Raw genomic sequence first — 22763 nt, forward strand, 5'->3', positions numbered from 1 at the left:
ATGGTTTATCATCTAAGAGGTAACTTAGATTGTGCATGTCGTGATAATGAACTGTTAAGTTTACAGATCACAGACCTTGAGAAAGAGGTCAATGAATTAAGACTTGTGCACATTAATCAAGACAAATTAAAAGAACAAGTATCTTTTCTAGAGAATAGAGTTGACTGTTATAGAAAACTCGAAACTATTCTCAAAGACAAGATCACCGGTCTTGAGACTAAGGTTAGAGCCTACTTCAATTCTTGTTCGAAGGCTAAAGAGTTCTACAGTAAGCAATCTGTTAATCAAACATCTGGAATAGGTTATGATTACAATGTTGCTATTGGAGAATTAGGCATAAACTCCCCTCCTCGTGTCTGTGCTAAAGGGAGGGAAGTACCACATGTGCTTAAGGGTGTTGATGAACCCCTCTATAAACCATCAATTGCTGAACCATTTGATGCGACCTCTTCTGTTATTCAGGAAGAAATACGTGCTGAAGATCATGCTAATGAGAAGGTTGTTTCCAAGTCAAGTGTGTCGAAAGTTCCAGTCAAAGTTGTGAAAGCAACTGAGACTAACTCAGACACACATGAGTTGGATAACAAAAATGCCATGTCTACCATGCATAAATTGCCTACTATTAATCACTCTCATAAAGCATGTGGTGTTTCTAATTGTATGTCTTGTGCTTTTAATATGATGTATGCTTATTTTACTGGTAAGCATATTTTTAATGATAAGACTACTCCTCGTCAACATGTGAATAACAAGAAGCATGATAGGTCTAAGACTGCTAGTCCTTCTAAGGCTAGAAAGGAGACATTTGTGCCTAAGCTTAAACAGAAATTTGTTAAGGCTGTTTACAAGGTCAAATGTTCAGTCATTGAGAAAGTTGAGGCAATTGAAATTAAAAATGTTATTTTGCCTGACAAAGGACAGTTCTACAAGTATGTCGGGCCCAACCAAGTTTGGGTTCCGAAGAAGGTCTAATCCATTTGTAGTGCAGGGCATTAAACAGGTGTAACCGGTAGTGTGGATTCTTGACAGTGGATCATCAAGACATATGACCGGAGATAGAGCCCTGCTATCAAATGTGGATTGAGAAAGCTGGCCCCCTGGTTACCTTTGGAGATAACAGCAAAGGTTTATCCGAGGGATATGGCTGTTTGCAAGCTGGTAATGTTATCATTGAACTTGTAAATAGTTTCTATATTTTTGCTATATTTATATAAGTTTTTATTTGTATATTCTGTAATTGTAATTATTGTATGATATATGAAATTGAATGCTGATATCTTTTTGATAGATATTTGGTATTTAATTCATTGATATTTATTTTTATTATTATTATTATTTGTATTCTATTATTTCTTATTTTATTTTAGTTTATTTTAAATTTTATGCAACATAACAGTTGGTATATAAAGTACCTGACAAGTATCGGTCAATGATATTTTGTTAACATTATGTTGCAGATATTTGTGAGCTTTTGATATGAATGAGAATTACTTAGACTTTACCCTAAGTGATCAATGTTTTATCAAAAAAAAAAACTCATTCATATTGAAATACAAAATCAAACTTCTTTCTACATTGGTGATTTCTTAGTTCATGTAAAATCTTTTGAAATCACTATTGTACATCATTATCTCTATAGTGCCATATATTCTGTGTTACAGGTTCAGTCTCCAATGACTTTCTTTCATTGACAGTCATGAGGTTGAAAACCCACAACATCTATCCCAGACTGTAAAGACAAACACAAAAACAGAACCAACCAACACTCTCTTACCACTAAATGTAGTATGAATGAGCGTGAGGGAGATAGTGCCTCAGTGCACCACATAAGCAAGGTTCTGTAGTCAACCCAGTAGCTCTGTCTCCTACAAAGATGAGTAGTATTTAAACCGAGACAACTGCTAACCCCCCATACATCTTCTCAAAAAGATGTAATGGTTGAAAAGGCATAAAAACAGTTACTAGATTCATTCTCTCAACAGGGTGTGTCTATTGAAATTTGTCTGTCGTCCAGGGTATCCGATGTAGTGTCACCACCTCAAATATAAACAATTCTTGATGCACAAGGAAAGGTTACACACACAAAGGATGAGTTGACGGAAACAAGAGTTTCGACCATTTTAAGGTCAGATTCGATTGTTCAAGGTTCGTTAATGGACCAATAGTCTTTACAGGTGTTAGGAGAGGATACTGATCCAAAAGCCATATGTCAGTGGTCATTGTCTACCTCCCCAGGCTTAAATCCCCTGGATGCATCCGCGGATAATGGATCTGACATAGGCGCAGATCGGCAACTTGTTGACAATGATTCGGATATTACCTGATGAGTCACAAGGAAATGTCTTCACAGACATTAGAAGGGAACTTTGATCTTTATGCTAAATTCATTGGATCATTGTTTACCTTCCCAGAATTCAAATCTGGAACCCTAAAAGGGAAACTAGCAACTTGTAGATTATGACTCAGATTCATCTGACGAGTTTAACAAGGATGGGGATTTGCGAACTCCCATTGCACCACTTGTGACCTCCTTAAGGATGGCTAAGGTGATTTTCCTTGCAGGTACAGTTGGATTATGGAGCTATGAGAGAAGAGTGATACACTTGTGAGAATGAGTGTAAACACGAGTGGAGAGAAGAGTGAAACACATGTGAGGTACACTAAATAGAATCACACACTCACAGTGAGGAAGAAAGAGAAACTTCTTGTTATTTCTTTTCCAACCAAGTGAAATATGAGAACTCCTTCAGACGACGGCATACATTCCTTCTTTAAGGGGGAGATAAAAGCTTAAGTAATAGTTTGGAGGATTCCTCAACTAAGGGGGAGAAATAGCAGGGAGGAAGAAAAAGATCATATGTACACTACACCACACCATTGTTGTTTGTAACTACGGATCCTATTGTACGGGAGAGGTGGTAAACACAAGGTGATTTTCTAGTAAGGGAAGAAGCTGCTTTCAAAAGGGGAGTACCATTGGTTTTTATCTGCGGATCCTATTGTACGGGAGAGGTGGTAAACGAAGGTGATCTTCTTTAATCAGTTGATTCTCATAGGGGGAGAAGCAAGAGAGATATGGGCTTCTCAACAGGAAATGTATTTGTACAAATGAAGATGGAACTACTTGAAGATATGTTCAGTCTAGAGGAACATCTACTTGAAATCTGGAAAATGTTAAATCTAGTCCAGAACTTTTCTACTATTTACTTTGCATTTCTTTTTATATCTTTTTCTTATTTGTTAGTTGAGTTATCCTCTAGGTATTTGTGTGTTATTGTCTAACAAACAAATAGGGGGAGATTGTAAGTCATATGTCATAGCCTATTTGTATATTCGAGGATTCAACTCAACTCAAATAAGAATGTAATAAGTAAATAGTGGATCTACCGTCAAAGAGATCTCGCAAAGTAATATCTGTCAAAGGATTCAGAGACAAGGTTCATCTACAGACTTGAGGAATTAATTCACTGGAAGAAGTTCAAGAAATTGATCATGCCTCAGTGATATAAATCAAGATTGTGGATTTAATCAAGTGACAGAGATCTCGTCAGAGTATCAATTAATTACAAGGATTTAATCTGAAGAAAATCAAAGTGTCAAAGTCAAGACATGAAGAAACGTCACGGAAGTTAGTCACTCATGAACCAGACAGTACATCGAGTGTCAACACTGAAGTGGTAGAATTGATTCATATATTTCAATGATTTTCAGAAGATATACAGAAGAATTGATGCTGCTCAAGATTAGTATTAATTCTCTATTAATTAATTAAGTCATATAATTTAATTAAGAAAATAAATTATATCTACAAAAGATTAATTTATTTGATTAATTAATTCAGAATTAATATTAAGGTTTTTCAGAATTTTTAATTGGTTAAAATCTGTTTTAATTCCAAAAAGACAACTGATTGTATTAGTATGACAATCGGTATGACAATCAATTGTCATACCGAAAGTCATGCTAATTCAGTTGAGTGTCTTAACAGAATTATTATTAGATTAAAATCACTTATTAATTCAGCAAAAATAATCTGTTTGAACTACTATGACAATCGGTATGACAATTGATAGTCATACCGAAAGTCTTGCTAGTTCATTCTGATTGTCTTGCTAGCTCTAAAGATAGTCCTACCAATTGTCTTACTGAGCCAAAGGATTGTCATGCCAGCTCTATTTTCATTCAGCTGAATTGATTAAAAGAAGCAGAAGCATTCATTCTTCATTATCCATCAAACACTGAACACAAAACAAGAACACAGAAAGCAAAAGCAGCCGCCTCTGAAACATTCCATTTTTCATCTGCTTAATTCAAGATCACATTTCTAGTTTGTAAAGTTAAATCCAAATCACTAGAATTATTTATCTTGTTCTTGTGTAACAATCTAGCGGATCAAAATCCCTAGAACTTAATCTCAAATTGCGTTTAGCATTTGAATCTTTTTATTACAAAAATAGAAAAAGTTCATGTCGAATTTATTCTAGATTTGTGATAATTAATTTGAGATTAATTCCTTGTAATCGATACAGTTGTTGTAACACCTTTCAAGTTTAATAATATTTTTATTTAACTTGAATTTTGTTTCACATTTTTTATTCCGCATTTAATTCGATTATTCGGTACTGTTTGTATTCAACCCCCCCTTCTACAAACACATTGGGACCTAACACATACTTTAACAGAAGATAAATTTGATAGCCTATTTCATACATTTTTACATGAATAATAAACTAATTTTTAAGTGCTTATGTTTATATACTATCTAAGATTTAAATTCTTATATGACTCATTAGCCTTTCTCCTAGTAAAAAAATTGTGTAACAAATAAAAAAATGTTGACTAATTAAAATTTATTAAAATGAACAATATTTTTTAAAATAGAAAAACTATTAAAAAATAACTATCCACACATGTTTTATGTAAAATTTATCCCTAGACAGATCACATTTAAAAGTCCAGTAACTATATGCATGTAAATTTGGCGTCAAGTATATAATTGTTTGTGAAATTTTGTATTTTTATATGATTATAATTAAAATCTCACTGCTCACTGATAAGTGGTTGTTAAGTAAACATTTAGATGTGGAAAATAGTTCACCATAATTCATAAATACATAACCAATATTGTTTAAACCCGATGTTTAGCAATGATTGGCCTGAACTAGAATATCACTTTATCAAATGACGTTTGTGGCATACTTCTCAATTGGAAAGTAAAAACTTACAATGTGACCAAACTTATCCTAGATGAAGTATGAACTTGTACCTTCGACCTTTGCAAGTTCATCATCTATCATTATAAAATAATACAAAACAATACACACAATCAACGCCAACAAACACACTCATACCATATTAGGCAAATACAAATCAAATTACTTGAAAACTCGAAAAAGATAATCAACTATCTCTCACTCAGTTTTGACATTAGGCATTGGGAAAACTCCAAGCAGCACCACGAGGGGGCGAAAACCCCAAAAACTTCTGCAAATTAGTCGTTATACTTGTCGAATACAAAAATACCCAAACCCCACTGCATAACAACAAAGAGACCAAAAATACCTGAAATCCAAGCCTTCAATTCTCAGATATGAAGAAGCCCTATGAACAAAAATATGGAGCAATTAGTTCACATTAAATAAATACAAGCCCTAATTGAACTCAAAATTGAACCTTTAACTTAAAGAATAAGCTTTAAACTTTTAATTAATCTGGACCTTTATACATACAATTAGGTAGATCTCATAAACAGATGGAGAGATACTACAAAGAATAAAAGGGGGATCGTGAAAAATTAAAGTTACCGGTGAAAATCAGGAACATGGCTTTTACCGCTCTAATAATTCACATGACTTTACAATTAATTTTATATTTGTGCATATTTTAGGTTTTTTTAATTATTTTTAATTTTAAATTCAATAAATAAGTATTTTAACTAGTATTTAACTACTATCGTAATTATTAAAAAAAATACTTTCATGAAATTAAATCTTTTATAAAATCAAATATATATTTAATTTCTAGTTTTATGATACAAAATTAATCATTTTAAATTTAATAAAATAAAATTTATGTGATATTTAATAAATAATAATTTACCTATTTATGAAACTCTTGCTATTTAAAAATATGTTAATTAATTTAATATATATTACTATTTTTGAAATCAAATAAATATTTTAATCACTTTATGTAATATTTATATATATATATAATTATTAGATAAAGTTTGAAAACAAAACCCAAAGTTTATGGTAATGTTAACAATAGTACATCTCCCATATGCCACGTCACCAATTTTGGGCCCAATGATTTTATAATTTTTTATGACAAACTCATTTTAATAATTTTAAAATAAATAAAAAGGTAACCTAATGTAACACCAGGTACACATGTTCTTAACACCGCTCAAGTGTTACAATAGTACAAAAAATTCTTATCTAATGTAAGGCCCATTTATGGCATAGTGCTATCTACTATCTAAGATTTAAATTTTTCAAGATACAAAAATAAGTAAAAATAATTAGCCACATATGTTTTATTTAAAATTTATTCCTATTAAAGATGTCATTATCCGAATTAAACATATGTCCAGCAAGTATATGCATGTAAATTTGGCGTCAAGTATACAGTTTGTGAAATTTTGTACTTTCATATGATTGTAATTATGGTCTTATTACTGCTCACTAATAAGTGGTTGTTAAGTAAACGTTTCATTTTGTTTTTTGAAAGTTAAATATACTTTTATCTAAATTTTAATCATGTTTTAAGAGAAGATAAATTTGATAGCCTCTTCCATACATTTTTACATGAATAATAAATTGAATTTAAAGTGCTTATGTTTATGTATTATCTAAGATTTAAAACTCTTATATCACTCGGTACCCTTTCTCCTAGTACAAAATTTGTGCAACAAATAAAAAAATATTGACTAATTAAAATTTATTAAAATGAACAATATTTTTTAAAATAGAAATTCTATTAAAAAATAACTATCCACACATGTTTTATTTAAAATTTATCCCTATTAAACATGTACACGACAGATCACATTTAAAAGTCCAGTAACTATATGCATGTAAATTTGGCTTCAAGTATATAACCGTTTGTGAAATTTTGTACTTTTATATGATTATAATTAAAATCTCACTGCTCACTGGTAAGTGGTTGTTAAGTAAAAATTTAGGTGTGGAAAACAATTCATCATAATTCATAAATACATAACCGATATTATATAAATATGGTCTTACGATCCTCTGTAGTCCATCACTTTACTCTAAACACCAAGTCCATTAAAAATAATCAAAGATGGTTAAGAATTCTGGGCACAAAAAGGTTTATGGCCGAGAACCCAGAGTCAGACTTCCAATAATAACAGCTGCAAGAATTTTTCAATTGACACAGGAACTAGGTCACAACAATGATGGGCAAACCATTGAATGGCTTCTCCGTGAAGCTGAGCCTGCTATCAGGCGTTATACAGGTACCGGATCAATGCCTGCTGTCCCTGTATCAACTCGGTCCATGAGTCTCCCCATGTCTCCACCATCCTCCTTTGCACCTGTAAGTCCTACTTCAACCATGACTCTCCCCCTGTCTCCGTTGTCCTCCTTCGCTACTTCAACCATGAGTCTCCCCCTATCTCCGCTGTGCTCCTTTGATACTTCGACCATGAATCTCCCCATGTCTCCACCATCCTCCTTTGCACCCGTAAATGCTACTTGGAAGCCGAGTCTCCCCGTGTCTCTACCATCCTCCTTTTCAACTATGAGTCTACCCATGTCTTCACCATCCTCCTTTGCACCAATAAGTGCTACTTCAACCCTCAGTGTGACGCCTCCTGGTCCTGTCTTGGTACAAACATTAATGTGTGGCTTGGCATCTTCACATGAATCTTTTGTGGGACCTGCACTGAACCGTCCTATACCTACCATGCAAACGGGGTCAACAATGCGGGTTCCGTCCACTAGGGGAATGGTTGCTCCTACAATGGTTGATCTTGTGCCAGCAGATGGATCATACATGGTGCCTCAGCAAAATATTGGAATGGCTCAGTCTGGCATGGGGGTAGTACCCACAACTGTTGTTCCTGAATCTTATATAAAGCCACAAGAAAATGCTGGGCTTCCTGAGCTACCTGGCATTGAGTTTGATAATTCAGAGTTCTTTATGTTAATGCTGCAGGGAAATGACGTAGCAAATGAGGGTGGATGGTTTAATGATCAGAATGATATTGATAATCATTAGATAATTGATCCTTGAGATGTTATAATTATTTATCTCCTAAAATGATCATGTGGAATTTAATCTCTTTTAATTTTTTTTCATTTTTAGTTATCACCCACAAAGGTGACTATTTCATATCTTAAATTTAGTCTTTTTATTTTATTTTATTTTCTCTTTGTTATTTAAGATAATTAATTAAGCAACTTTTCAAATTTAATCTTTTAAGATCGCTATAATGATTATGTTGATTTGCAATTCTTAAGATTTGTTATCATTTCAAATCACAAAGTTTGTATGTGATTTTTAAAATATTCATGCTTCTTATCTTCTATCTTAATAATCTTGTTAATTTTGCATCTAAATTAATAAGATAATTTGCCTTTATAATTACAAGAAGCAGAGGTGCGTTGTCCAAGTAGTAACTTTAGGCATTTAACTAGAAGTTTACAATGTATATTACCAAAGTCATTGTTAGAGCAATTTAAAATTAAATCCAAAATTTTATTAAATGAGTTATTATTGGGATAAAAAACAAAGGGATTCAATATATTACAAATTAAATACAATGTAAAAATATTTTCTCTTAGAATATAGAAAATTGTTGGATGGGAAAAATCTTATAGAACATATGGTTAAATTAAATTTGAGTATCTTGTTTATTTATTTTGAAACTATAGACATGGTTAAATTAAATTTGAGTATCTTGTTTATTTATTTTGAAACTATAGACAATTTATTATTGATATTTGATAAGAAAAGATGCAACATATTCTATTTAAAATTCTATTTAAAGTGAATTACAATTTAATTATCAAAAAATTATTGGAATGTGAAATATGAAATAAGCAAGTATATAAAATTTTCAATTAAATTTACTAAAATAATATATATCAATAAGTATGGTCAATGCCTTCCTCGGTCCGAAACAAAATATCAGTTACAAAAAATAATTTAATTTGTTAAATTTTCAAACCAAAAAAATAGAAATAATTTAAATTTAGTTAGTTGTGATTTGTAAAAATCGGGAATCGAGGAATATTAGTCAAGTTACCAATTTGGGATTAATTGAAAATAGGGGATTAATCGTAGTAAAAATCGGATGTATTATAATATTAAATTATATTTAATATATTATTATGATTATATTAGTTATTTATTAACAAATATATATTTATTATATCATAATTTCTATATTTATTCATATTAAATGAATATAATAATTTTAATTTTTTTAAATAATTATATATACTCCAATAAAGAAAAATTCGTGAGGACTAATCTGATTTCAAAAAATGAATCTCTCGGATACCTTACGGGGAATTAATCGAGAATTAATTGGTTGAATTGAAGATTTTTAGAACACTGCTTGTGATTATTATTTGCTTTTCGTTGAAGAATACTTAAAATATACCTTACACATTATTACACTTTAGTTGTCTTTATAATTATTTACATTTTAACGTAAATAAATAAAATTAACATATGATCTCATCAAGAAGTAGTGATCGTAATTTTATTACAAAAACAATTAATTTAATGCTTTTTGAAACCTAGCAACCCTATGATCTGATTTTATGGGAAAAAATTATTTGGGAAGAAATGGTAATTAAAATATAGAATTAATTTTGGTAACCTTAAATACAAAAGGAACCACGTTTAAGGTTTGATAAAGTCAGTGGTCTCTATTTAAGGAATAGTACATAGATAGATATTACAAAAGTGAAGTATTCACTAATAACTGCTATGAAATCTGACAAATGAGATTAGCTAGTAGAAACCACTACTATATAGTGCACAGCACTCAAATTTCCAAGCCCCTAAAATGGTTGATTGTTTAAGCAGGGAAGGAAAGATCATTATACTATATCACCAAACAAAATTTGAACTCAATTGATATCTCTACTACCTGCAGTAACTTTGCGATGACGCCTTGAACCAGACCTATCTTTTCCATGTCTGTTAGGGACTTTTGTTGTGTTACTTGGAACTCTCTCTCTCCATACATTGGGCAATTTTTTGTTTTGTGCAACAGGTGGTGGAGGATGTGCAATAGAAAGAGCACCAGGAGGCGGAGGGGAAGCCCAATGCTCAAGTACATCTCGATGGTACCCCTGCATGTATAAAGAAAATCTTGTAATATAGTTGCACTGCAGACAAAAAAGTTGCACTGCAGACAAAAAAAATCAAGGGAAGGTCAATGGACCAACGGTCTTTAAAATTTTCTACAAAAACAATGAAGAAAATGTGATGACTAACAGATTTAGGACACCACGGAGACAAAATCTACCTGTTTTAACAAGGTTTATATTTTGTTTAGAAGTGCGTAAATAATGTTTAGGCATGTGAATACAAAAAGAAAGTGTAAAAGGAAATAGATCCAAAAGAATAATGATTTGTGCGAATGGCCTTAAAGAAGTTGAAAAAACAGGAAAAACAAGTTATCATAGGTTCAGTGGTCAAAAGAACAACATAAATTACTCAAAAAACAAGTAATTGCTGCTCACCCCCTGCACTGCAGAAGAGGAAGCTTGAACCAATGACATGTATTAATGCGCGTGTTTGTAACTAGTTTGCAAGTACAGTGTTAGCCAAATCGAACCCTCCTATCAAGTAACAACCTTTTCTTGGGCAAAGGTCAACAACATAAATTTAAATATGCAAGCACACATACCTACGGTGAGACACATCGACCTCATTATCAGGAAACAAATTCAGAAATTTGTATAACTAAGTTGATACAAATTTTAAATCGGTGAATATGTTGACTCATATTATAAATCTCGACTCAATCAGTGAGGAGTTAGATAATTAACCCCTCATGATATATACATAGCAGATTCGGTTAATAATGAGCGCACGGAGTATAAGATGACTAGAGCACAAAAAAAAATAGCACTTGATCAATTTCTCAGTGCATAAATTGGCACTATAAAACCACTACACAAATGAAAAACTAAACTTCTCAGTCAATGAAAATGTACCTAAGGAACGACATACCTGCACTACAAAATTGCGCCTTTCGCAATCCAGGAACATATTGACGGTCCAATTTGTCGTTGACATAATCTTGTCCCTTACTGTGGAAAAGCTTATCTGGTCCCTCGGAGTAAATCGATCAACTTCATTGAACCAAAGACAACTAAACAGATTCGCAATAGGAATGTGCTCTTTTATAATAACACATCCTTCAGGAACATCTGCATACACAATAAGAAGGATTCGTACATCCAAGATGAGTCAAGGAACAAAGTAAATCAGTAGAAGTCTAGACGATGAGTTAGTTTAAGCTCTGACCACTTGTGATGGGAAGCTTTGCCTCCGAATATGGGATTAGACCCTCTCTTCGATAAAAGTCAACCTGAAAATCGATGGATGCATTATCATATTTCGAGGCAGCCTTGTTAGCCTCTGCTTCGACGAAAACATCAAATCGCCTATAGTGCCTAGATATAGCAAAACTGGCATTTTTCCTCCACAAGAACCTAGAGGGTAACCAGGAATACAGTCTTATGTTCAATATTTCAGTTAAAACTAGGAAAGGTTGGAGCTTGTTAGTTACTAGAATAGAAGCAATATGTTTGTTTGTGTTTGAGAGAACAGAACTCGCACATATGAGAGGTCAATTCAGGATATTAACGTGAAGCTACAGAAAGAGATGAAAGGTTCAGAACCCAACCCTTAGCACGTCTTTATTTGATGCATGTATTTAATAAATTAGTCTGTTCCTAAAAGAATATCTTTCTAACCAACCCGCTTAAATCCATTCAAACTCTGCAAAGTCTAATACGACACATGAAGTATAATGCTATTTCAAAACAATTACCGAACTCCTTAAACATAACATTTTTATTTTCTTTGTTAAATTAACTATAACATTTGATAAATGGCTATGTTACTCGGACTCGGCTAGAAGTGGCCGACATGGAGACGTGTCCAAATATCGGATTCGGCAACATTTCTAAAAATATACATGTTTTTGGCCTAAAATAAGTGTCCGTGTCCGAGTGTCCATGTCCGAGTGTCCATGTCCAAGTGTCGAGTGTCCGACACAGGTACTCGAAGGTAAAATGAAAAATCCGATTAAAATTGATAACTGGAACCTATAGCAGCAGGAAAGAGTTAACACAACTGTAGCAAGTGAAACCGGAAGAGGGTACAACTGAAATATGGGCAAATACTTCGACAATTTCTACTCTCGGTAAATAGCAAGCCCTCCTCTAAGCTCTTCCTTCTTTATTCCCAACACTGTTCTTATACTTTCCTGTTGGTTTGCCAAATGCTGAACTCCTATATCTATTTCATATAAGCGAACACCGTTGTCCCAAAAAAAGCCTATGGTCTTAAAAGTGTGTGTACTCTCATCCAAATATACTATATCAATTTCAAGAACAACGTAAGGGTCAAGGTCATATGAGAAGATGATGCTAATGCTGACAAACAGATGGAAATGGACCGCAAATTTGTGGAGATGATGTTGGTTATTTCACTTCTGCATCCAATTCAAAACCGCACCCCTAATTCAGCGAGCTTCAGCATTCCTCCACCTAAGGAAACAGTTCATTGACAGCAAAAACAAGTTTTGCCAGAAATAGCAAGCCTCCTATTCACTTTCATTTGCAGTCAAGATGATTTTCAGATTTCACAAAAAGAGGTGGCTGGGAGGAAATATCAATGTCTATGATTAGTTTATCCTACATGGGTTTCAAGAGGAAACTCATTTATGTAATTATGTTATTGACCATTTGTAACTAAAGCAAGCAGCAACCATAGTCATAGACTCCTAGTCTGTTATCAGTTGGGAACGGCGGAATGCTACACAGATTCTACATTAGTGGGAAAATGATTCTACAAGGGTAAAACATTTATACTTTAGAATTAGAAGCGGGAATTGAAGTAAAAAAATCAAGCAATGCCACATGGAAGCCCCACAATATGATTAAGGAATTACTGATAGGTGTACATACCTTTCTAGAATTTGATAAGGGTCCACAACAAGCTCCAGTTTGCCATCTATCCATAATGAGTACCGGGCATTAGGGAAAAGCCTATGCAACAGAAGCTTTGGTACCTGTCAAGCTATCTTTTTCAGTACCTTAAATTGTTGGGAGCAGGTCTTAATTGGATCATATATATTATTCACACCTCTCCATCTCTTAGTCACTTATCCTAGTGGACAAACAGAAAACAGAAAACAAAAGGCAAATAATTTACTTAATTACCGCTGGTAGGACCAAACACATCATTATTATTTTAGAATGTCCCAAATAGATTCTGATGCTATCGTAACTAATCTGTTTTTCTTTTTCGAAAGTTGTGAGACATGGTATACCTCAGTAATTTACACAAATAGAATGCTACTTGGACAAGCTCTGCTGAACTTGGACGAAACACGTACTTGCACGACAACGATAGCAATTCAAAGGTCCAAACTTGAAAAGGAGTGTGGAAGATAGCAAAAACATAGGTTATATGCATGAAATAGGGAGGGCAAACAAACTGATTTTTTACTGCAATTACCAATCATATACTTTTTACAGTACCAAACCAGTACGGAACGAAGTAATGCAAAAAATTACCAAGCACAATCACTATAAAAATGTGTAAATTTTTAAAACTTATATATTATTCATTCTTAACCCTTTGCAATCATAACCAGTTCAAAAATTATTATTAATAGAGTTCACAAACCTTTCTCTGTATGATATCGCTGATTAAGGTTGACTGATATTGTATACGCAAAACCCTCAATATCTAAAACTTATTAATATAAATGCTAAAGTCGACCACACTAAACAATCAGCCATACAATTAGATACAGAACAAACTCTTTTTGCTACAAGTTAGCTGTAGATACACGACATAGCCAATGCATTACTCTTTTAAATGAATTATTACTGGTTTTAGTGACTAAACTAAATGACCCGAAAATGAAAATAACACAGATTAAAAGGCGGACCAGATTAGGGCTGCACTGAGCAGAAAACCGAATAAATCCGAAACCGGAACCGAAACCGATAAAAACCGAACCGCGTAGATCCGAACCGAAACGGAAAATCAAAAACCGAAACCGGAACCGATTGTTCGGTTTCGGTTATAGGTTAAAATCGGACTGAATAAAACCGAAACCGATCCAATTAATAATATAAATAAATAAATTATATTATAAATAATAACCCTGATATGTCTTTGCAGTATTTACATTGACGTATCTGCACATCAAGTTACCTGTCGTCCAAAATGTGAAAAATGAGTACTCAGTTACCTTCACGCAGTTGGAAAGTAGAAGCTCAGAAAACTATAGTATTTATTAGTTTCATGTCACACGAAAGTTTAATCATTCTGATTAAAAGAACAAAAGCAGTCATGCGCATACCAGAAGATCCATTCATGCTTTGACTCTGGTCTGTAACAAAGTTGGCAACGTTTATTTATGCTCAACATTTTTAGATTTATATTCTGTAAACTTGAATGGTGGTACTAATATTTCAATTTTCTTTTGTTTGTTTAGTTTGTAAAATATTTCCCATTTTCATTTCTTGCGGTTTATAACCGAAACCGAACCGATTAAACGGAACCGAGGTTTTTGAAACCGATCCGTCCGATCCGACGGATCGGTTGCGTTTTCGGTTTTTGATTTTGAAAACCGAAGGTATGCGGTTGCGGTTTCGGTTTTACCACGAAACCGCAACAATCCAAACCGTGCTCACCCCTAGACAATCTGGACCTTCTGGTGTATCATAGAAATTCATGATAAGACAGCTACAAAGAAAATATAACGTAAAACTTTGATCTTCCGTCCATATGAATAGGGTGATTCCAAATTTTACATAGAAGCCATAAAAAATTCCACCCAATTTTTATGCATACCGTGCTTGTGTCTGTACAACTTTGTACACTATAGGAATATAATTATTATTGTATATTGTCCACGGAGGCACCTTTATCGTCATAGAATTCTAGAGGAAACTCTATAACTTAAAAGAGAATCAATTAAGATTAAACTATTAACTTAATAGTCCATACAATTAGAAAAGGAAATACTTGTTTACTATTTTAAGGAGATTATGTCAACGGATCTGACCCAAGTGAAAAAAGGTGACTAAATTATAGCTTTCTCATCCACAAGCCTAAGAGAATCTTAAGAGAAAGTCCAGTGCAAAATACAAAATAGCTATAGCTATTTCTATAATTTGACACCAAAAAGATTTTTTTGTTGTTAAAATAGGACTTCAACTCCAATGCTAGTTGCATTTTGCATCCAAATAATTCCTAATTTAACTAATTTTTGTCTCTCTCTCTCCTATATTTTAGATAAAGTTCACCACTATGCATGGCTTACTTAATGATGTGGCATGGATGCATAAATGCATCATTGGTTTCAAATTTAGATCTAAAGATGCATTTATGCATATTTGCATCCAAGGATAGAACCCCTTTGGAGTTGAAGTTTTTAGCATTTAGTTTCAAATTATAGAAATGACACCACCTCTAGCACTGCATTGGACTTGCTCTAACACAACTTACAATCGCTGAATTTTATAAGAATCACCTTCCCAGTTCTTCTAGGGTCCTGATAAGGCAGGCTGTGGATGACAACAATTCTCCACAATCCGATACTCTTACTGCTGTTTAGTTCACGAGATTTTGTTATGAATTTGTATGTTTCTTCATCTACGAACATAAAGAAGCATACATTCTTCTTGGCAGTTTCACTAATATTCTTCGGTTGTTGTATAAGATCATAAGCTCCTGAGAAGAAACCACAAGATACATAAAAATAGTAATTAGGCACGTGCCACACACACACACAAACACATATATATATTTATAAGTTACCAAATATTGCTGATGCAACAACAATCCCTTGACATCTCTCCATCTCAAGAAGGTCAGATTCATCAAGATCAAATCCTGTCTGATGTCCAGGCTTTATCCCTTTGACAAAGCTATCGATTTATGTGCAAGAAGCAAATTAGAAATAAATCGTAAGTAAACACTCAGCAATGGTAGGTAATAAACTATTTAAAAGTAAAAAAGATGAGCCACAAGATCTATTTCAAAGCTACAATCTGTAAAAAGTAAACCATACCCACAGTGGATGCTCATTGATTCTCTTATATCATAAGAATTAATTCGCTGCTTAAGAGATGGATATCCTCCAAATTCTGAGCCTCCAAACTCACTTCTAGTCGAATTCTTTTCACAAACATAGGTTAAATTCTGAATTACTGGGGAAAATGATGGAGCATCTGGCATTAAGGGTATAGCTTCTTCAACAGGAAGGTAACATACTGGACATGCTGAAAAAAATGGTTTCAAGACAAATTACATCAATAAATCCAGCCATAATAGTATTAATATGTCTATTTATTCAAATGGAGCAATTAGACCTCTACAGTATGGAAATGTGTAATGCAAAGATGCCAAGAACTGTGTAAGATAATCATTTCAGAAGACATGTGACCGAAATCAGAGAAAAAAGATACAAAATCCAACTTACGACGTGGTCCTGTTCTTTTCTTATCTGCTGGTGGGGGAGGCAACATAAAACTTTCACAGGGATTTCCTGGGGGAAGGGTATAGCCTTTAAAATAAACGGGAGTTGGCAGAGGCTCAGCTATAACTTTTCCCATATCATTCTGTGTAGAAGAATTTAATTCCATATGTATAAATTGATCAACATTATTTGGTGAAAAAAAACTGTGATTGCCTGTCTTTGAAGTGTCATTAAGCCCCAAGCTTGGATTTTGGACTCCCTTCTGTCCATCTATACCTCGAAACAATCCAAAATGACATCATTTAGTCAAGAAAAATAATAATTTCTATTAACTTATAACATGTCACGAGCTGCTTCTTTGAAGGCAAAATATGTAAATAGGGGGTGAAGTTATGCAAACATGCAATCAAAGGCAATCAGCTATTACTCTTTATTTAATAACTTCAGGCAGTAAACAACTTCTACTGCTGAAGACTAGAAAAGTAATGTCTGGTAAACAATCATAATCAATTATTTTTCATTATTTTTACACCACAAGACACCATCTTTGGGGTTCGTCGCAAATAAAAACTGTCCATGAACAACTCATAGATAACTAAATCTGCTTCATTCCACTCAGAATTCACATTAAACACAGAACAAAGCTCAAGGAACACACGAAGAACAGAAATATCAATTATATCAAAAATTACATGATAATCTGATTTTTGACTACTTAAATCAATATACATATATAGGGGTTATGACTAGAAACTTAAGGTGATGATTGATATGCCAATCTTTAAAATATACTAATCTACTAGAACTAATGTCTAATATGCTTTATCCTGGAAATTTAACACTAAAGTCATTCACTCCTCAAGGCATTACAGAGAATGACCATAGGCACGCATAATCAGTTATTACAACTACTTTTATCGCACAAGACAATACTCTTTGAGTTTGTTGCTGTGATTAAAACATTCATAAACTTCGGCAAGGGTACCCAAAAGAAATATAAAAAAGATCTCATCACTTCTTACTATTAAAGATCTACATTCACTCAACACTACCAAATAAATATAATGAACAAACAGGGTAACACGTTCCACCCAAACCTTTGCCAAAATACACCACCCATCCGAAAACCAAAGCCGAGATAGCACACAACAGCAACATTCCAACTTTCCTAAGCGGTGCAACCTTAAAAAACCAATGCACAAATCTCTCTTTGTCCTTAAACATTTTCTGAGGTTTCCTACCAGCAACAACTGATGATTGATTTGATTGTAACTGCAATGACCCATAACTTCCTGACCGGAGTCCCAATGACCCCGAAATCATCTCCACTCAAACCCTAAATCTCCTCTCATCCTCCACTCCTAAATCACCCCAAATACAAATCAAATCAATTCAAGATTTCGAATCGAAGATACCCAAATGAACATATAACAACCCCAGGTCCTCAAACTTGACAACCCAAAAGAAGAATCAAGATTCTCCTTCACCCCCGAAATTTGTTAAAACAGATACTCCCTGATTATTCAAAAAAACAGTTCAAAAGATTAGATTTTGCACACTAAAATGAGGAAATAACACTGACCCAGTTAATAAAAATGCATCAAATGCAGTACTGGATAGCCAAAATAATCAAAGAACAGAGTGTTGAGATACAATCATAGATACAGTAAATTGAGTTAAAGATCAGAGTTTGTTAGTAGGAGCAAAGGCACATGTAATAATGGGAACATGCCAATAACTAAAATGGGGGTTCATTAAATTCTAGTGCAAATCAATTATTTTAGGCTGAATCTGAGATCTCTATGACTGTTATATTTATATTTTTCGATATTTTTTTACGTTAATATGTGGGTGAAGGACAAATTTAGCCTATTTTTACACAAAATTGATAAAAATAACCAATTTCTGAAAAGTTGGTCAATTTTAGCCGATGGATACCCAACTGTCAGTGGAGTATCCACTTTATACAAGATACCCAACTGGCAGTGGAGTATCCCATATATGAAATACCCAACTACCAGTGGAGTATCTTATACAAATTGGGATACCCAACTGACAGTGGAGTATTCAATCGGCCAAAATTGGCCACTTTTTTCAGAATGACTATTTTTGTTAATTTTTTTCAAAAATCGGCTATTTTTGTCATTTTTTCTTAATATGTGATATTGGGCGGATTTTGGATAAAACCGAAACCGGATTCGCATATCCTCGGTTTTTAAAATTTAAAACTGTAACCGCAATCGAAACCACCGGTTCGGTTTCGGTTTTAAAAACCTCGGTTCGATTTTTATCGGATCGGTTTCGATTATAAACCGCGTCCAATAAAATTAACAAAATAAATATAATTAGTAAAAATTTTAAGCATACAAATTACAGAGATATAAAGTACATTTGTTCCGAAATAAGAATACAAAATTTTCATAATTAGGACACTGAATAGGTAAGGAAGTAGCAAATGGAAGAAAGTATACAAAATAGCATGTGTGTATCTAGACATCTGGTATTATTATCACACAAAGTATACAAAATAGCATGTGTGTATCTAGACATCTGGTATTATTATCACACGCATCTCCAATAGGAGTTGCCAAGAAAGTTGTCAAACTTACATGGTATGACACCCTTGATTGCCTATGTATTGGAGTTGGGAGGTTGTCAAAACGTTGCCTACCAAGATTGCCAAAATTTGGCAACGCCGTGGCAACTCCCTGAATTAGCAAAAAGTCATAAAAAATATCTAAAATGTATTTTACTCAACCCACTTTTATATTGAATTAAATATAACATTAATATAGAGGGACACATGGGCAACCTTTAAATTTGCTTAACTATTGGAGCAAAATTTTAATAAATGTTGCCGAGAGTGACATGAATGTGAGAGAAAATTAAAAAATAATATATTTAATGATTTGTCATGGTTTGGCAACTTTATTAGCAATCTCTGTCGAGGATGCTCATGCTATTAAGAGGTATATTTGTATATCAATGATATCACTCTATTTCACTCATCCTAGCAAAGTCCATGAGAATAACTAGAATTCACTATGTTTTTCTGTCAATTCTGTGATAAGTGATCCATGCATGCTACTTTACTTATATTCATTTACAAATTCGAGTAATACGAACGGCACAACATGAATTACAGCTAGGGGTGTACGCGGTTCGGATCGGATCGGTTTTGGGGTAAAAGTCGAAACAAACTGTGAAGAGCGGTTTTAGAAAATTATCATCCGCAACCGCATTTGCGGTTGCGGTTAACCGCGTCAATTGCGGTTGCGAATTTGCGGTTATTGCGAATCGGTTTGCGGTTCAACCACTTATTTTAAAATAATTAATAATTTGCAAAAAAATTAAATTCGGAATATTAATAAATTCAAGTTTAAGTTACGTGATAAATTTACATTCAGAAATAAAATACAACTAACGCTCTGTGGGTAGCAAGATATTAAAAACATACAAAAATATGGAGGCGAGAGAAAAGAAAAAAGAAAAGGATAAAAAAGATTACATGTTGATTGTATTTTCCATTTGTTTGGTTATATATCTTATAATGATTGTGAATCTTATGAACGAAGTCTTAACATTAACATAAGATTAGTTAATAAATGTGTATACTTATTAATTTGTATGATATCAACTATATTTTTGGAAATATATTTTATTATAAATATATGTTGCGAGTTGCGGTTGCGGTTGCGATTTTGGGATTTTCAAAAATTTAAAACTCCATCTAAACCGCGAATGAGCGGTTTTTAATATTTAAATCCACAACCAACCCGCGTTTCGCGATTATCCGCAAAATGCGGTTCGGTTGCGAGCGGTTGAGCGGTTGGATGCGGTTGAGCAGTTGGATGCAGTTGAGCGGTTCGTCTGTACACCCCTAATTACAGCTATACAACCGATAGTAGTTTAAGAATAACAAGAGCAAACTATTGAAAAAATGCAAAGAGACGAGTAGTACACATGAATTATATAAATAATAAATATAATTTATTTATTTATTTTTAATTACCCGGTTCAGATCAGATTTTTTCGGTTCGGTTTTCACTTATAACCTCATCCGGAAAATCAGATTCGATTTCGGTTCGAATCGGTTTTTCGCGGTTCGGATTTTAACGGTTTTCAACGATTTCGGTTTCGGATTCGGATTTTTTTAGTTTTCTGGTCAGCCCTAATAGATAGTGAGGAAAACAATGGGTTAGAAAATATTTAGTCGGTAAAGTCATTGTTAGAAGGATTACTCAAATAATCGGAATGATTAATCGGATCATTACTTGGAACTAATTTAATATTATTTTTATTTATAATTAATAATATATATATAATTATTTTACTATTTTGATTATACATATATAATTTTTATAAATACTTATACAAAAAAAATTAAAATATAAAATATTATTAAAGTAAATATATTTTTTAATATCTAACTTATAAATTGAGATCAATTTAAGATGAAAATTTAAGAAATTTATTATTAATCATTTAAAATTTAAGAAATTGTTTTGTTAATTTTTTTACAAATTTATATTATTTTTCATTTTTTCATTTTTAAAATTTTTATTATCATGCCGATTTTTGACCGATTAACCCAATTCTTGACCGATTTTTCCTTATTTTTGACCGATTTTCGTAAAAAATGATTTTTGACCCAATTTTTGCCTAATTAGTTCAATTTCCTACCGAACAGCGATTAATCCCGATTGATCACTAATTTTTGAGACAATAGGGAAAATTTATTGAAATGTAAAATTGTTGTGCATATGTTGTGTACTTGATGATTTCACAAACAAAACACCTAAGTAGATTTTACTTAGTGAAATAATGTAGCACTCGACGGATAAGAATTTTAATCCCGACGGATAAATCTATAGTCCCGACGGATAATGATTTATTATCCATCGAGTGAGTAGCTTATGTAATAATGAGTCTGTAGCACATTTCTGCATACACCTTCGTATAGAGTCTGTAGTAGCATATAAGTCATGTTGACTTTTACTAGATATGCAGAATAGGTTGATTAATTGTACATAGATGATGTCTTGTAATTCTGCATAAATGAATTGAAGTCAAGTGTCAAAATAGCTACCGATGGATGATTAACAAAGCCATCGACGGATGATCAAATGGCTATCAACGGATGTTTTTATAGAAGTCGACGAATGATCAATGAAACCATCAACGGATGATCATAAAGTCGACGGATGATCATGTACCCAACGGATAAAGAATTCAAACATCAGTTGACAGTGACAACTGGTCACATGCGTCGGGATGTATGCAAATGGAATGAGGAAGCCTATGAACTGGGTAATAGAGAACAAAGTAGCAAAGCATAAAAACTGATAGTTTTTATAATGATTCTATCTTTTGACTTTGTAATCTTGGTAATATATAAACCAAGAAGTAGCAAATAGAAACGAAGATCTGAGATACAAAAAGTGAGAAACATTTGTAAGCAGGATTATTAGTGTTAGATATATTTGATAATGTCATGGCTAATATGTTTTATGTTTAGATTTCAGATCTTATTTGAACAGAACAAATCAGTACTTAACTGATCAGTACTTATACTGGACGTCAGAACTTAAGGGATATCAGTACTTATGTTATCAGGAGATAAGCATCAGGAGATAGATATCAGAACTTAAGTGCTGAAGGACGATCAGATAAGGACAGTAGCTGATTAAAGTTAAGAAGATCAAGATAAACATAAGAAGAGATATGCATGAAGAAGGAATTCCGTAAAGAATGGAATACTTGGAAGGAAAGATATCTGATTGATATATATTAGGAAGCAGAATTATATTCCATATCAATTAGCGATTATCTTGTAACTGTGTAATATATAAACACATACATAGGGTTTACACTAAAAGTGTTATCATTATCGAGAATATTATTTACTGTAACCCTAGCAGCTCTCGTGATATTTTGTTCATCACTGAGAGATAACAGTTCCAGATTGTAACAGAGTTTATTGTTTCAATAAAGTTTGTTTTCTGTTACATAAGTTCTTGAAGTTTGATTTGATTGTAAT

At 33.0% G+C, this 22763-nt stretch overlaps 1 protein-coding gene across 2 annotated transcripts; it reads right to left on the reverse strand.

The window, feature by feature from the left end:
• Positions 1-9811: 9811 nt before the first annotated feature.
• Positions 9812-18493, reverse strand: LOC141677092 (putative hexosyltransferase MUCI70). 2 transcript variants are annotated; one of them, XM_074482826.1, is made up of 9 exons: positions 17821-18493; positions 16727-16993; positions 16316-16526; positions 16063-16172; positions 15776-15975; positions 13191-13294; positions 11521-11708; positions 11224-11423; positions 9812-10337 (listed from the first exon to the last, which is right to left on the reverse strand). In XM_074482826.1, the coding sequence occupies exons 1-9, from the start codon at positions 18044-18046 to the stop codon at positions 10113-10115; spliced, it is 1731 nt and encodes a 576-aa protein (XP_074338927.1). In that variant the 5' UTR covers positions 18047-18493; the 3' UTR covers positions 9812-10112. The 2 variants fall into 2 exon arrangements, with proteins under 2 accessions (XP_074338927.1, XP_074338928.1); XM_074482827.1 differs by having other exon boundaries at positions 18306-18492.
• Positions 18494-22763: the final 4270 nt, after the last annotated feature.

Source organism: Apium graveolens, chromosome 8 (genome assembly GCF_009905375.1).
Source record: "Apium graveolens cultivar Ventura chromosome 8, ASM990537v1, whole genome shotgun sequence".
Classification (NCBI taxonomy): domain Eukaryota; kingdom Viridiplantae; phylum Streptophyta; class Magnoliopsida; order Apiales; family Apiaceae; genus Apium; species Apium graveolens.